General features: G+C 37.8%; 2 protein-coding genes and 1 long non-coding RNA gene across 3 annotated transcripts in view; 1 reads left to right on the forward strand and 2 right to left on the reverse strand.

Annotated features, from left to right (window-relative positions):
* On the reverse strand, window positions 1-2,544 carry tnfrsf13b (TNF receptor superfamily member 13B). Its single transcript, XM_077550549.1, has 5 exons — window positions 2,464-2,544; window positions 1,779-1,904; window positions 1,527-1,643; window positions 561-827; window positions 1-487 (listed from the first exon to the last, which is right to left on the reverse strand). The coding sequence occupies exons 2-5, from the start codon at window positions 1,891-1,893 to the stop codon at window positions 246-248; spliced, it is 741 nt and encodes a 246-aa protein (XP_077406675.1). The 5' UTR covers window positions 1,894-1,904; window positions 2,464-2,544; the 3' UTR covers window positions 1-245.
* Window positions 1,010-17,372, forward strand: part of LOC144038240 (uncharacterized) — a 27,367-nt gene continuing 11,004 nt past the window's right edge. The window contains exons 1-2 of the long non-coding RNA XR_013289190.1: window positions 1,010-1,088; window positions 6,362-6,456. This is a non-coding gene — a long non-coding RNA (uncharacterized LOC144038240). The remainder of the gene's footprint in view (window positions 1,089-6,361; window positions 6,457-17,372) is intronic.
* The window catches only part of LOC144038236 (somatostatin receptor type 2-like), a 14,674-nt gene continuing 6,050 nt past the window's right edge, over window positions 8,749-17,372 (reverse strand). The window contains exon 4 of the mRNA XM_077550548.1: window positions 8,749-16,280. Coding sequence (XP_077406674.1) covers window positions 15,849-16,280 — 432 coding nt within the window. The 3' untranslated portion in view covers window positions 8,749-15,848. The remainder of the gene's footprint in view (window positions 16,281-17,372) is intronic.

The raw sequence follows: 17,372 nt of genomic DNA on the forward strand, positions 1-17,372 counted from the left end.
GTTTGACTTGAATGGAGAATTTTTATTCCTTGGTACGTCATTAAAAAAAGGGAACCCCCTCTTTTTTCTTTTAGTTTTTCATCAAATAACGTAGGATTTTTGAACCATCCCAAAATCTTTTTTTTTTTTTTTAAATTCTTAACAATATAACAATAACAATAAGCACAGCCATATTGTAATTACATATGTCTCAGTGTGTTTCCATTGTTGCAGCTTGTAAATTCCCTGAAGTTATCTAGTCTCGGTCATCCCACCATTGACTCGTCATACTCTTCCAATGTAGAGGTGTGAGATGCATTCTGTGCCCAGAGGGGACATTGATTTAGCATCAGGGCATGGTGCAGTACAGCTTGTTGGTCGTAAGTCCCTGGTGCTCTGGAAGGCGCCTTATTGTTGCCGCCCACCGTTGTGGGATCAGGATAGCAGTGGACACACACGCAGGTCTCAGTGGGGCTGGACTCATCTGATGGCTCAGTAGCCATGAAATCTGTCCATATGGGATCATGTATAAATTATACACCCAAAAGGAATGTCATTGGTACAATCACCTCCACACTAACCTTTGGCGTTCGAACCTAGCTGGCCTCTTCGCTGAGCATCTGCCCGGCCCTGCCTGACGGTTGCTTGATTAGGGTTCGTTTGGGCTCTTCTTCTCCTCAGGAAGACAACCAAAGCGAGTAACAGGCTAGACAGCACCAGAAGCATACACAAGGCCAGGAGGGCGTAGAGGAAGATGGTGGAGTCCTCCAAGGTCGTCTGTTCAGATAGCCCACTGGCGTTTAGGTGGTGTGAGGTAACTTGAACAGGGAGCTTTTTAGTCACTGGAGCTGACAGAGAAGAAGGTAATAACTTAAAAAGTTTATTTTTTATTTTTTGGACAGCCTATAACTAAATTTTGTGCTGCCTCGTGTTTAATTTAGATGCTATTCTATTGTAGACCACTAGATGGCGGCACACTTTAGTTTGACAAGCTGGAAATTGGACAGAGGAAGAACTAAAACAGAAAGTACTCGAAGGTAAACCAAGTTTTTGCTGACCGTCACATCCGCTTTAATCCTGCATTTTATTACAGTTTTACATTTTATAAGGTAAATCTTTGGGCATGATTACTGATGATAAGTTTGTTAGTTAAAAATATATATATATATTTGTTTACCCTAAAGACTGAAGTTAAATACAGTGATATCCATTGCTCTTGCTTGCTCTCAATGTTAGTTTAAATGCGTGTAAAGGTCTTTAAAAAATGCCGGAAATGCTGTTAAAAGTAAAAACATACACAGGATGTATTTGAATACAGTAGTTTTACGATAACTTACTGCGGAGGTGGTCTGGAGGAGTGTTACTGTATATCAAATCAGTTTATATGAAATTTATATATTCCAGCCCCCCAAAAAATAGTAAATATAAAATGAAGTTAAACCAAAATTTAAACACAAGCACACACACAAATGCACAATATGTCTCATTTAAAGTAGCCGTCACAAAATGACTTGCTTTGTGAAGTAAAAGATAAACTCAGTACTCACTGTTGCAGTGCTGGAAGCACTCTGCTGGATGTCTTCCACAAATATCAGCACACTTCACACATTTCCTCAGAAGCCCATCATAGTAATGGCCAGGCAGTGTTTTACAATCCGCTAACACTAACAGAAGCAATGCACAAAGGAAATTAAATTATTTTAATATACTTGCTAGATTTGCTTATGGCATTTAAAAAAATCAACTTTAATGTTCTATTTTTTTCACTGGACACCTTACTGTGCATGTTATTTACTTACGACAGTATTTGGTGCACTTGGTGATGACGAGTGGTTGTTGACACATCACGTTGCATTGCAGACATTTTTTAATCAAACTATCCCAGTATTGACCTGCTGGACACTTGGTATTCATTGGTGCTGATTCTTTAATAGTGACAAGCACATACAATTATACTCAACATACAGATTATTGAAAATTTTCTAGAAAAGCAAAAATTAGTGAGCAGTTGATGCCCCCCCCCCAAGAAAAGCGCTATTTGATTTAATTCTAAATGAATATCCATCAGAAATATGTCATAATATTCTCTTCGCTCTAGTAAGCAGAGTCAGCCAGCTGTGAAAGACCCAAGCCTGATTTGCGCTTGTGCATATTAGTCTCAACCTGAGAGAGAGAGAAAAAACAAACAAACTGATTTTCTAAAACCCTGTTGAATAATAGACAATGTCGTTATTCCATGGTTATTCAAAAACCCGATTGTTCAGGCAAAACTGTGTAACTAGTTGACAAGGATGAATGAATTCAAAGAGTTGTAGCTTTGGATGCTGTGCTGATGTTTACATTGAATTTAGTAATATTGATTCATCGACTAGAAAGTGGCAAGGATGTTTTCAACAGTTATGTGCTGTATTATGTTAGTTGTACTGTCCAGACATGCAGAACACAAAATAATGTTGCTAAGCAATCACATCATGTTGGTCTTACCTTGCGAGATGAATTTGCTTGTGAATCTTTTTTTGAAGACGCGGGTGAGACTACTAGTCTGTATCTTACCCTGGAAGCTCATTTGGGTATGGTCTCTCGGTGTAGGTTGGTACTTCCCCTCTGTACAGCACGTGTGAATTCAGTCGCAACAGTGGGGCTATGGAACGCCTGCTTCAGAGTCCAGAGGTTTCAGGTTCGAATCTCACTTCTGAGTCTCCTAGGTCTACTTCTCGTCATGCATGTTTGGTACATTAAAGATGTGAATTTGGAAATTCCACAGTTATTTAGTCATTCTGGGGGCCAGAACCATAATGCCGCCAAAAGGTGGCTTTCGTTTTCCGTTTTGAGATTCCTTTCCCCACTCACAATTTTTGACTATCGCTGAGAGCAAAAATAGGTGACCAATAGAAAAAAAGATTGTTTTCCTGTGTGTGAGAGGGATTTTTTGGGGTGAATAAGGGAACTTTTTGAACGTGTGTGAGAGTTTTTTTGGTGGTGTCTTTTAGGAGGTTTTTGGTGTGAGAGATTTTTTTGTTGTTGCATGTACGAGATGTTTTGGTGACTGTGAGAGGCTTTTGGTGAATGTTTTTATGAATGGTTTTCTGTTATGAGAAAGAAAATGAGTGTAAGGTAAAGGTGAGTACAAGGCGTTAGCTTTGTGAGTGAGAGTTTTTTTGTGCCGCATGGAAGTTTTTTGGTAGGGTGAGTGAGGTTATTAATTTTTTGCGGGGGGATGGGGGGGGCAATGTGAGCGTTTTTTGGGGGTGTGTGTGTGATTTTTTTGGGTGTGCTAAGAGCTTATTTGGTGTATCGGAGCTGGGACGTTTATTATTTTCTATGAGAAGTTTTCTAGTATTACTGAGTTTTTTGAGTGTGAATTTTTAGATGTACTGTATGTGTGAGATTTTTGCATGAGTGAGAACTTATAGGCCATACTCGATAAGCTTTTTGGGTGAATGTAAGAGTTTGTGTGTGTGTGAGAGTTTTTGGTTTTATGTGAGAGTTTTTTTTTTGCTGGACCTGAGACTTATTTAGTTTTTTTGTGAGAGACTTTCATACCATCCATGATAGTGAGAGATTTATTTGTGCTTTTAAGTTGTGTGTGCTTTTGGGTGTGAGTGGGAGTTTTTTTATGTGATATTTTTTTTGCGTGAATGCGAAAAGTTTTGCTGCCTGTGGCAGTGGGATATTTGTACATGCACCTGAAAATTTTATTTTTATGAGAGATTTGCTGGTGTAAGTGAATGTTTTTTTTTTTATGTACAACAGATTTCATGTGTAATGAGAGATTTGCAAGAGGTTTTTGGCTAATAGGTAAAAGTTAACGTTGGCCCATATAGCCCTCATACCAGGAAGTTATTTCACTTTCTCACACTATTAGAACCCAAACATTGCAAATGTGTTAACCCTAACACTGGATTTAAAGTGTTGATATCAACAATTGTGTTCAAATTTTTGGGGAAATTCTACAATCTGTTTCTTTGCCCCTTAGAGGACACTTAGCATGAGTCTAAGTTATTATTGAATCACTTACTGTATCTGGTGACGACAAGTTCACTGACTCATTAATAGTTTAGTCATCAAAATGGTTCCAAATAATGCAACACGTCCAGGATGACAAAAATGAAATTAATTCAAAATGAACTTGAAATGGTGACTAATATAGGGAGACGCGCAAATAGGGTGTTCCTGTATCGAGCGATTTTCACATACTGTAGCCCAGCTGTTGAGACCAGACCGGAAAGGAAAGCGTGCGGTGACAAGTTGGTCAAAGTTTAATTTTGTTTTTTACAGCAAACTGCTGACTGGAAACTGTGTGCGTTGTCATTAAATTAATTAATAAATATGAATGCATTCCCTTTGGTTTTGAGACAAAGACAATCATATTTGGATACGTTGCTCCATTGTTCCATATATGGCAGTAAAACATCCTTTCAAAATGGAATTAGCGTTCGTCAAAAGGCTTTTTAATTTTTTTGGGTCAGTGGCCAGTATGGGAAAAAATGCAACAACAAAAAAAACCCACACAAGCAAATATATTTCCCAATGTATAAATATGCACAAATACATGACTGTTACCAGCAGATGGAGACATCTTGCAGTGTTTGAGAACTCATTGATATGTTTAGTTTTCAATAGTTCAGCAATTATGAATATAAATCTCATTGTGGTAGCAGACTTGTTTACCTTTTAATTTTTAATGCCATACATTGTAACTAAAGGCATCTAGTGAGCACCTTAGTGGCGATGCAGATTAGCAGAAACTTCAGATAGATGTTTTGGTGATTTAAACTACCACAATGAAATGCAAGCAACATGGCCAAGTAATGTCATAGGTGTCACCCCGAATATCAATGCGGCAGGTGATATCACAAAGTAGGTTGTAAATAGAGCGTTTGCCGATGTGAGATGTCTCAGAAGTCCTGGCATCAAGCATGTACAGTACATGCGATATCAAAGCACGCAAAACCACACGCTGAGCATCTCCTCTTGATCACACGGCATCTCTTTTTCTCTACCCCCCGACCCCCACCCCCACCCAGGGCATCTGATGGATCAAAAAGACTGTTGTGTGCTCCCTCATTCATATTTGGACAACAGCACTACAACGCCTTTGGAATAATAAGCTTTGGTTCTGTTTTCCATCAAGCAGGCAAACGTGAACTTGTTTATTTGGTCTTCTTATCCTGCTTGCCGCAATCTGTTTGTTTCTCTTTATCTTATTTACATTAGTGAGCAGCGACACTGATATGAGGCAATATGTTATGTCTGTGAGTGTGTCCATGACAACCGGGATGTATTTAGAACTACCTTTTCTCGTCTGAAGTGAGACAATGTGGGCAACATAAGTAAGTGTTCATGGTCAGTGCAGTTTTTATTTTTAGACTGTGATGAGTATTACTGGCAGTCACGAAGGCAAATGTTGTACAACTTCTGTAAAGCTATGGTGACATTTGCTTCAAGTAAATGTATTAAGCGTAGTTAAAAAGTAGTGACAGTCAGAGAATTATTCATTGTGTTGGCCAGGCAAAGCAATTCAGCGTAATTAAAAGCAAAGAAGAAGAGGCAGAGAAGGCGTTTCACGTTAGCTGTTAGCATTAAGCTAGCAAAATTTTGTTAGACAAAATGAAATTATTTAGTTGAACATTTTGTATTTTCAATATACCGTGCAATGTTTAATTCTCTTATGTTATGTTTCTGTTTTATTGTAAACTCCAACTGGGTGTGACAAACAGCTTGAAGTGAGTGAGAACAAGGCAACATTTATACGATATGCAGCGCATTTCACATGAAATGCCATCCACCATGGGATTTGGGCCATTTTCCCCCTTGGTGTTCTATCTTGCTCCGCTTACTCATGTTCTATCACAGTATCCATGATTGGTTGTGAGAGAGAAGGGACAACTGAGCCCCAGAAGCTCAAAGGTTCACTTCTGTTTGCCACTGATGTCAGTACGTTGGCTCTCAGCCAATCACGTTCGGGATGGGGTCCCTCACATTTCACAAGTTCTGTCAATGCTTGATGAAATGTGGACGGTGGGCAGATTTGGAGCATTTTTGTGGACTTGAATACAGCTCTAAAATGCCTGGCAGTGTGTTACATTTCATTGTAAATGTTGAAGAAAAGTGAAAACTATATAAATTTAGGATGAATATTTTGTTTGATTGCCTGTCATATGTTATTAATAAGAGTGTTGCCCAGTGGCAGCTTTTCATTGCCATAACAACATGAGCTAAAAACTAGCATTAACGTTAGCTAGCCTGTTAGCATGCTAGTACCTGTATACGTACACCTTCTGAATCACTTACAAAATGGGCCACTGGGCTTGTTTGCTTTACAGTATGTACTGTATTTTATTTAAGGTTTCCTTACAAAACATTTGAATGTACTTTAAAGGGAGAGTCGTGTGGAGACCGTACAAGTACAAAGAGGGCAAGAGCATAATGCAAAAAGACCTGTGACACCGAGGGTGCAAGAACCGGAAGAGGCAGGTAAGAAAAGGGCATTGATTGTTTTGGAGGCAAGCAAACTCACTAATTAACTATGTAAACAAAGCAAATTAGATCTATACTTCATTTCAAGGATGACTGGTCTTGAAAATATTTGTGTTTGTGATGCTAAAGCAGGGTGACTAAATATCTTCTTTTGCCTGGACTTGGCCACTTTATAATATGTAATATATATATATATATATTTTTTTTTGTTTTGTTATTGTTTTTTCATGTAGGCCATGAGCTATGTGAGGTATGCTCACTTGAAGCGCTCTGTGCTCCCTCGTGACGCGGGTTCGATCCCCCATAATTTTAGGATCATTCTCCACCAGGTCCACCTAAATTGGAAATCACATCCACAACATTCAGTCCGTAATAACGACTATACTTATAATTTCATGATCATCTCTTCCCTGCAATAATACACGTTGTATACATCTTGCCTGTGAGATGTGATGGTGGTCATTTCACACTGACACACAAAAGCTTTTCCTTTTCCTATTTGCTCATATATATGAAAAGTTCACTTTCATCTTTGAGCATGTCATCTCATCTCCATCCACTCACCTGCAACAATGGAACAGAACAGCCACAAGCACGGTATTCATTACCGTATAATATTCGCTCGCTTTCCCGGCAGCAGAAAGAGTTGTGAGTCATATTCGTAGGGGCGAGTCAGCACAGGAGAAAAAGAAAAGGGGTTCACTCGTGCATGTTAAGCATAAAACTGGCTCACCTTCATGTGCATGGCTGAGAATATTTTAAGTATGGATGCGTCATACAAATCATTTGATATTATTGCTTCATCCATCTCACTTTCCTCATAGTGGCCAGTGGCATCAGGTATTTTTTTATTTGCACAAATTAATTTTCTACCATTATATTAAATGCAATAAATTGTGTATGGCTTATACTAAATACATGTGCATCTCTATAGTTTATTTATTTCAGAAGTTCAATTGAAAAAGTGATGCTTGTTAAGTCTTTTTTGTGACTCTCTGCCTGAAATGAGAATATCAACATTTACTGTATTTAAGGAATTAGCATACAATTTGAAAAAAGTACATAACATCATCTAATAACGCTAATATGCATTATAATTAGGTGTTTTTAGTTGTTTGTTTTTGAACATATTAAAAATGTCTTGGCCCCAAGAAATACGGTTTGCAACTTTGCAACTGTTTGCGAGCTTGAACGAACCCTGACGGAATCAGCTCATTAATTAATTAAATGTTACATTTATTAATTATATATGGAATTAAATAAATCAATATGTTATTAAATGTGTCATTAATTAATTAAATGATTATATATATATGTATGTATGTATATATATATATATATATGTATGTATATATATATATATGTATATATATATATATATGTATATATATATATATATATATATATATATATATGTATGTATATATATATATATATGTATATATATATATATATATATATATATATATATATGTATGTATATATATATATATGTATATATATATATATATATGTATGTATATATATATATATGTATATATATATATATATATCATGACACATTTATTTATTTATTGGTTTATTTAATTCCATATTTAATTAATAAATTACACATTGAATTATTTTATAGCACATTTATTTAATTATTTATTGGTGTATTCATTTATTTAATTTGGGCACTTTTGGTCCACCATAACTGTCTGTACCAAGTGTTCGATCATTTTGCACTTGTTAGCTGCAGATTTGAAAGGTGGTGTGTCACTGTGTCACATGACAGTGTCACAGTGACAGATTAGCAGAGACAAGATTTTACAAAATCATATAATTTTCATCTCGTTTTTGTTCATGAACTAAAATGTCCACATAGATTTTATTCATGCAGTTTTTATTAAGTGAAGTACATTTTCCTCTCGTCTTCATTAGTCGACGAAAACACATGCTGATTTAGATCCCGTTATTGTTTATTTATTTATTTTATTATTTTTATTTTATTTTTTTATTTTTTTCGTTATTGTTTATTAATGACAGTTTTAGTCTAGTCTAGTGTAGTTTTAGTCCGGTAAAAATATGTTGACGAAATTATTTTTGTTTAACTTTCGGTGATTAAATTAATACTACAGTGAAACACGGTGAGCAAACTTTCAGTTAACTTACTTGAAATCCATCCGCTCAGCCAACGCTGGCTGTTTTGAGTTCCACATGGATCCCTTCTTGTCAACCATTCCAAGTTGACTTGTGGAAGGGCACTGTGATCATTTAAGTGGAGGCCAAAATTGATGAAAGGCAGTATTTTGCATCCTTATACACGGATTTATTTTCAGTTTCCCCTAATGACACCATATGTTCAGTGAAATACAGTCAGAAAGTTTTAAAATGTTTAAATAAGTGAACGTGTTCATCTTTAGTCATCTTAAGTAACAACAACAACAACAAAAACACTCCATTAATCAAACATAGAAGAAAACAGGTGTGTGTTAAGTAGATCAAATTAATAGCACTTTTGCTACTTCTTTGCTGATAAGCAGAAATTTAAGGTCTTCTTCAGGGGACTCTTAAGCGTTTTTTTTTGCCCCTTAAGAGTAATTTATTTATTTATTCATAGCCTCTGACATGAATAAATGATGATAGAATGCACTTAAAAGAATCTTCACAATGAAAGGACATGTTCAAAAGACAACCAAGACATTTTTTTGCCAGCCTCATTCATATTATATCCAGCTCAGTTAGTCTTTAAGTAAATAAAATACACCAAGAGAGCCGCAAGTGGCCTTTGTTTTAATCACAGAAAAGGACATTAGATTGTCCTATACGTACAATCAATAATTTTCTAATATTCTATGCCACAAATTCTTACATTAAATCACAAACATAAGCAATTTTATTTGGGGTAATGACATGTACGGCTACGTCATCATGTAAATAGTACAAAGGAAACACTGTGTTGCTTTGTATACACTGATGTTATATACGTCATGATGAGTTACAAGGCACATTGAGTTAATAAATACACTGCATGGAAAATTACAGTGGAACCTTTAAAGTTGAACTTGATTCATTCTGTGATGCTTGCTAGTTGACTTATAATTTGTAAAAAAAAAAAATTGCCACAAGAAATCATTGAAGGAGAAGTAATTGTACTAATTGTATGAAATAAAGTAAAACTACTTGACTACTTGTGTGTGGTGAAACTTAGGGCTCTATTTTCGTGACTTGAGTAAATCATGTGCGGCGTGTGACATATCTTTGTGAAGGCGGGTTAGACCCGATGTTTGTAATTTGGCAGGGCAATATTCAGAGAAAAAATATCCCAAATTTGCCACTTTATAAAGTGGCAAATTTGCGACTTTATAGTTTTTTACCTTGTCATACACGGCAGCTAGAGCGACAACTTTTACCAATCCCCTATCAGGTGACTAACACTAGCCAATCAGAAGCTAGCATACTTTACTAGGTAAATGCAAGTGAACGACAGAGAGCAGCAGATTCAGTACATCAATTTAGCTACCTGTACAAAAAAATAACAAAATGGATGAATGTGTAAATAATAATTCTGGAAACGGAAAGTACAAGTAAATACGTAGACATTTTAACAAATAATTAAATGTTTGATCCTCAGGGTGCGAACCTTCGCAAAGCGAGGCGTCTTTGTCACTGGCCGTACCCAACGCTTCAACGAGCAAATGCTTAACATCATATGGTTAATCGCTGCTAAAGCAATTACTATCTCCATTTGAAAACCCAAACATCCAAATTTTCTCGCAAATCTGCCACTTTATAAACTCGCAATTTGGCCACTTTATAAACATGCAAATTTGAATAAAAATAGGTGGATGGAAACTAGTTGTGGGCGAACTCTTGGTTTAAAGATGGAGTGGAAATGTAATAAATGTTCATTGTACTAACTGTTATATTTAAACCAAGAGCACCATCTAGAGAAAAAAAAAATCTCAATTGCTTCATGACGCTTCATGACGCTTCATGTTTCCATCACTAATGGAAACCCACCTACTTCTGTGAAGGTGGCACTGAGAAACCAATTGATTGTTTGTGTACCCACCCCCATAGCTATACCACCCAATAGAATGATATAAAGAAATAAAAAAAATAAAAATAAAATTGTTAAATTGCCAAATTTGCGCTTATACGAAAATCCCGATCCACCAGCATTTGCGCCACAACGCAGCTGCTCCGCCTATGAAATTAGAGCCCATAGGGTGAGATGTGCAACCCCTTTCCCATAAAAGATGAAGTCATATTTTTCACAAATACAATACAGACAATATTCAACAGTGCATCCTCTATGCACATCGTAGCCCTTCACAAATAAGCTTTATTTAAAAAAAAACAAAAAAAACAAGAGAAGGTGAGAAGGGTCTTTGCTCCTCCCTCACATTTTTACACTACTGTATACATTGATAGCCAGACATCTAGACAGACGCCCTTTCCACATATAGTGTTGAAGTGTGCAACATTGAGCAACAGAGCTACATGACCTCATTCCAAGAGACATTTAGATCTTCATTACACACAAAAAAAGCTCTCGTTGTCGACATGCAACATATCAATGCGCTACATTCACATTAGTTTTGGTTCAAACCGCCTTGTCAAAGTGAATTAAGCATCACAACGGCCCATTTAGTACATTATATCCGAACAGCCAACGGCACAGGAAGTCTTGATGTGCTTCTTTTCAGTATGTTTTACTCAAATGCCTCAACAAGACGTTTATCAGTTATTATGTGCATGCAAAGCAAATGACAGGGTGGACGTACAGAGGGGATAATAAGTAACAGTGAATGATGATGGATTACACAAGAAAGTATGACTAAAAGAATTCCGTTTGTATACACAAAGGCATTCGAGCGAAAAATTGTTTCACTCATACGCAGCCTTTGGCTAATTGAAATCATGTCGTGGAGCATTTCAACATAAATGCCCCCCAGTCCTTTTATATTGTTGAACGCTACAGGGACAAGGGTGCGGGGAGATTACATTTATGTGATGCATTGATGGGAGTCGGTCATTTCATCGTCATCTGCAGACATTATTGTGCAAACATGCAAGCCTGTGGTCCATTGTGCAAAACCACTTACTATTCAGACCAAGCTGATGGAATCCAAATGTAACCCCCCGGTGTGTGAACAACAGAAAAATGTGCTGAGTTCCAACCATACCTCTGATATCAAACTCATTCATAATTCAGATTCCCTGTATTTATAGCTTTAGGACCCCAAAACAAAGAATACTTTTCAGGGGGGTGCTTTGAAATATTACCTGGCTGGCACAATAATCTGTCACATTTGTCATCATTGGGCGTAAGAAAAAAACAGTTCAGTGTCTGTCTGTTACGGTGTATGAAATAAATTGAGCTTATCCACCCGTGTCTTTTTCACCGATTGACTGAAGCAGCAATTTGCGACAAAGTCAACCTGACACGGCAGAATGACCCTGTTTTTCAGCAGATCCTGAGAAAACATCCTCATTGACATGAAGGAAGAGGTCACGCTACACACAGATTGAGATAGCTAAAAGAGCAATCATATTTCATTGAGTGGCTTTTTTTCCCTCCAAAATGCACAATGATCGTTTTGGGCAAAGGTTCCACATCATTCGCTGTCGGACTCAAAATAGTTTTAGCAGTGTAAAATAAATTCTGCAGTACTTGGAATTGAAAATCCGGCTGTGTTGAAATATTATAGCTATAGAAATGTCACCCGAAGGATATCTTTATAGTGGTGCTTGAAAGATGATGATTAGGAGAACATTTTAGAAGAGTTCAAGTGCTTATACAGTTGAATAGGTTTTCTGTGGAATATCTAAAACTCACTGATTCATGGTTTTGTTAATCGAGTGGATTTGTGGAGGAAGTGAAACGTGTCCACTTCATCTGGCGATTTGCGTGGGTCTTAAACATAGGCGGCCAAAACATGCCTAATTAAAATTAAACTGCACTTATAAATTAACCACCAGAGGGTGCTGAAACAACCTTTTAACAATGTGTTGCTTTTATTGTAACATGACGGCGATGATATTGGGACAATTTTAATATCACGATATTGCCGTTATCGCTAAGTTTAGCTTGTGTTCTTAGCAGAAAAAGTTATGTGTGGTCTTCGCTGCATGTATACAGTATGTTTTTCTCTTAATTATGTTTTATGTATGTTTTTTCGTAATTAAAAACTTCAATTTAGCATGACGGAGGTCAACTGCTTATTTTTCTAGTTAACCCTATATTTTTTTGCAAAATCACAACAAAACAATTTATTTTTAAGGATAATGTAAAATTGCTTTGAAATAATTTTACATATTTTGGCATCTTAGTTTGGGATACGTATATGTATGGTTTTACATCAGCGGTGTCCAAACTATGGCATATGGGCTATTTGTGGCCCGCCGTCCATCTTTAAGCGACCCGCGGCATATACTAAAAATAGCATCAGCTGTTTACAATTAAATAATCATAACACTATGGCGAATAACAATAATTAATTTTTATAAGCAAAAATGGTTTCTTCCAATTTGTGCTCTGTGTCAAGGCTTAAATTGTGAAAATATCACATGAATGATTCCCAAGCAACTGGTTTAAAAATGATCAGTTGACGATAGATTGCTCCTGTTGTGGTTCTGAATGTAGAGATGAGATTCAGTTGCTGTTCAGTTTCTTGTGGGTTGCAGGGTCTTGAGCACCCCAAAATCTTTTTAAATTCTAACTTGTTCAGGTTGCAGTTAAAAAAAAAAAAAGCGCTCTAATATATATATTTAAAAAATGCAATTACTTGATTGACTAATTTGGTGTGCTTAGTAAATTAACAACAACAACAACAACAAAATCTATTTGATTTTTCTGTATGTGGCCCCCGGAGGAAAAAGTTAGGACACCCTTGGTTAACACTATTAATATAGGCAGTTGTAAAAATTTTGACGAAGAAAGTCAATTACTAGTTTTTCACCATTTACAGCAGGGCTTGCCACGAATAGTGGCCATTGTATTATCTTCAAACTCAACTATGTTTGTTGCAATACGAGCATCAGGTAGGAATCCCTGCAATGATGCATGTTAAAATAACTCCTTCAACAAAACACTCTAAACATTCCTCAATGAATACACTATATTTTGCCATGAAACACTGCAGTTCACAGCTTTTTAAAGGTGCTACCAAGGAATACCACTGGTATATCATTTGCTGTACACGTTTTCCTTTGAGTTAGTTCTACATCTTAGATAAATATTTCATTGAGAGTAATTTAGTAGGGGCTGTGAAATATTATAGAAATTGTCAAAGGTAATTAAGAAAACATCTTTTCTTCTAGAAACAGCTGTTGTAGAAGGCTCTTTCAAAGGGCAGTCTTCAAAAACAGCTGAAATATCTAAGTAGAAATGCAAGTACACGTTTAGGTTTTCAGTCATTTGGACATTTGAGCCCTAGAACCTCTGCTAGACATGTGATATTATTAACCCTACTGTTACGTTTGTTTCTCGAGAACAGCAGTAATCTTCCTGGATCAATTTGACCCATGGCCTGTTTTGGGTCTGATATATCCTAATAACTATTTTATTTACATTACAAAGCAGTTTTTTTTTTTTACAAAATAAATAAATAAAAAAGTTAAGGTTTTTCTTTAATGTATTCCTTTGACATTCAAATAATTGCAACATAATTGACTGGCTAATTGGGCATAACATTAAATTCAGTACTGTACATACAGTATATGGCCCAATTAAACTGTTTTAATTGAGCATACAGATTAAAAGTCAATTTGACAGAAGTGGGCATTACTGACAGACTGTCAGTCCGTCACTGACGGACGCACGTTTTGCTGACTAATGACGAGAAACTTTGAATAAAAGCACTAACGGAACTGGGCTTTCGTCTGTCAGTGTAATTGTCACTAATCAGGTCAAGTACGGGCAGATTTCTCAGTCCATCACTGTTGGACGCCCGTTTTGTTGACAACTGACAAATGACGGACAGACGGAATGCCCGTCTCTATGTGTCGGCTCTAAAATAGTGGTGACGAAGTGATGATAGAAGCGTGGTTAAAATAAAATGACGGACTGATGATGACAGTTTGGTTCGGCTTGAAAAAACAACTGACGATGACAGAAGGGTACCCAGAGCGCTGATGAATTTGATAAATTCTCCACCTCTGCACTTTGGTAATGGTACATCTAGTATGATGTTTATGAGATCCTGCAGTTAGGAAATTATATATACAATCTGCTCAGTTCACAATACAAATTTGTTGGAGATAATTAGGGAATTTCACGAATAAAAGACGGGTTCTCAGGGATCTCACGTCTCTTCAGTTAATCCAAATACTAAAACGTCCATATACACACAGTATCATGTTTTACTCATTGGTACATACTCACTTCAATCTGAATTTCTAAAGGCAAAACCAATTGAGAGGCTCATAGTGGTAATCACCGTAAAGGGGACCCTTTACATTGTCATGACAAAATATTTCAAAAATGAGCGCTGCATGAAAAATGTGAAAAGTGCACACTGACAGTAAGAAGCCGGGTTCAGTAAAATGTCAAGTACATAGTGAAAGCTTCCACAGACATGCCACAACTGGAAAATATTTTACTGACCTTTTCGACTGGCCCACCCATGTTTGCACATGCGCCAGGCTGGCAAAAAATCATGCTGGTATTTACAAGTACAAGCTGTTTTGAATCAAGAGAGGTTGCCAGTTTCTTTCACCATCCCACCATTGAAGAGTTTACGGATCAGTGTGACGTTCCTCGGCATGCTGCCAGCGTCCTTCATCATTGGGAAATTGCCGTGTTGTGAAGTGTTTGCCATTTGTTTCTCAGATAATCTTCTGAAGACCGGGCTGGTGTAACAGGTCATTACCATATACCATTACGTCGTATTTATTTTTATTAGCGTTTGAGTTTTATCTTTTGAGGGTTGCTAGGCCGTCTTCACTAAAATGTTTGGCTTCCTCAGCATGTCTTCCCCTTAATGAAAACAGTACCTAATGACATCGCGTTTCCAAACATCCCCTGCAAAAAAGGGTGTCTCTTCCTCACACACCATTAAGCAGTAAAGTAGCCCTTCTTTTCATCAATTCGCCAACAGGGTCTTGTTTCCAAGTTAGCGATGGTCCAACTTATGTTTGATGTCCGTCAAGAGGCTTGCTGTGTTATTCAGTGTTCAGGGTCAGTGAGATCAGGTTGCCCCATTCACTCAAACAGTTGTAAGCTCGGGTCAATGTACCTTCTCTGGCCTCTGTTGTGAAATTGTTTAGATTTCACTTCATGTGTCAGAGTCCATAGAACGGTCGGCTATTACATCAACCCTGTGTATACTCGGAGTAGTAAACAATCATATAAGCAGACCGTTAGTCTTTCAGGATGTTGCTCTACTGTTCCCCTGCCCTCAAATGCTGGTCTGCAGCTCTCCGTTGAGCAACGCCGCATTGTGCGCCTCCAAATTGGCGTTGATGATCAGCGCGTTATTGACCATCCTGCTCCTGTCCACCCTGCTGTCACTGCGATCCATTTCATCCAGGCCCGTCACCTTTTTGAGACAGAGCACCTTCTGGAAACTCTTCTTGAAGTTGTCCGACAGGAAGGCGTAGAGGATGGGGTTGGCGCAGCTGTTGGCGTAGCCCAGCACCACCACAAAATCAAAGGTGCTCTTGACGGCAGACGTCGGGTTGATGGAGCTGGTGACGGATGTGACGTTGAAGATGTAGAAGGGCAACCAGCAGAGGACGAAGACGGCGACCACGATGGAGACCATCCGCGTCACCTTGCGTTCGGAACGTTTGCGCTTGGTTGAACCCACTCGCATGCTTGACGATTTCACCTGGGAAAGAGCAAACTGTCAGTTCCGCAAAGTCTTCATGTAGTTCATGCTACTGTATAAGAACCATAAAATAACTTTTATCCATTCATTCATCCGTTCGTCTGTCCATTCATCTGTAATCTATATTTATCTATAGGGTTTTGGATGATTGGTTGCGGGTTTCACCTTGGACTGGTTACCAGCTAATCGTAGGGCCAATCACAGGGCATAGATAAAAACCCTTTTACATTCACACTTATGGATAATCTGTCATGTTTGGTTTCCGTTTTTGGTTGTGTGTCTCCCTTGGTCTTGAATGTAATCCTGCCCTTCCTCGTGTCAACCAATTCGTGCCCTCAGCCACTTGTGTCTTGCCCCAGGTGTTTCTTGTTGTGTCATTAGTATGTGTGTATTTAGTTCCCTGGTTTTGGTCAGTCCTTGTTGGATCATTGTCACTGTCACAACTGGTGTTTTGTTGTTACTTTGATTTTTGGTCTTTTCAGAACTTTGTTGGTTTTGTCTATTTAGAGTTTTACCCAGTACCCCTGTTAGTGTTTTTGTTAAATAAATAGTTTTCAGGATAACATGCATCCCTGCCGTGCTTCTCCTGCCTCCCTGCATTTGGGTCCTCCATTCCGCAACCGTGACATAATCTAGTCTTCAATTAACAAGTATGTTTTTTAGGGCCGATTATAACCCTTCGAACATCTGCCAAAATCATTGGCCAGGTGACGGGTTATTTGTACCATTATGTACTCTAACCCACTGGTTCTCAACCCCGGTCCTCAAGTACCTCTATCCAGCATGTTTTCCATGTCTCCTTCAGCCAACACAGCTGAGGATCGTTATCAGGCTTTATGCAGGGCTGGCTGATTGTTTGAAACACCTGTGTTGGCTGTGGGAGACATGGAAAACAGACTGGATAGGGGTACTCCAGGACCACTGCTCTAACATTTACTGACACTATACCAATGGCTTCTACAGAGCTTGCTGATTAGCTGATCATTTGAGTCAGCTGTGTTGGAGGGGGGAGACATGGGGAAAAGGCAGGACAGTGGCTCTCGAGGACTAGGGTTCCCTATCCCTGATCTACACCATAACCTTGTATCGCTA

The sequence above is a fragment of the Vanacampus margaritifer genome, chromosome 18, assembly GCF_051991255.1.
Source record: "Vanacampus margaritifer isolate UIUO_Vmar chromosome 18, RoL_Vmar_1.0, whole genome shotgun sequence".
Taxonomy (NCBI): domain Eukaryota; kingdom Metazoa; phylum Chordata; class Actinopteri; order Syngnathiformes; family Syngnathidae; genus Vanacampus; species Vanacampus margaritifer.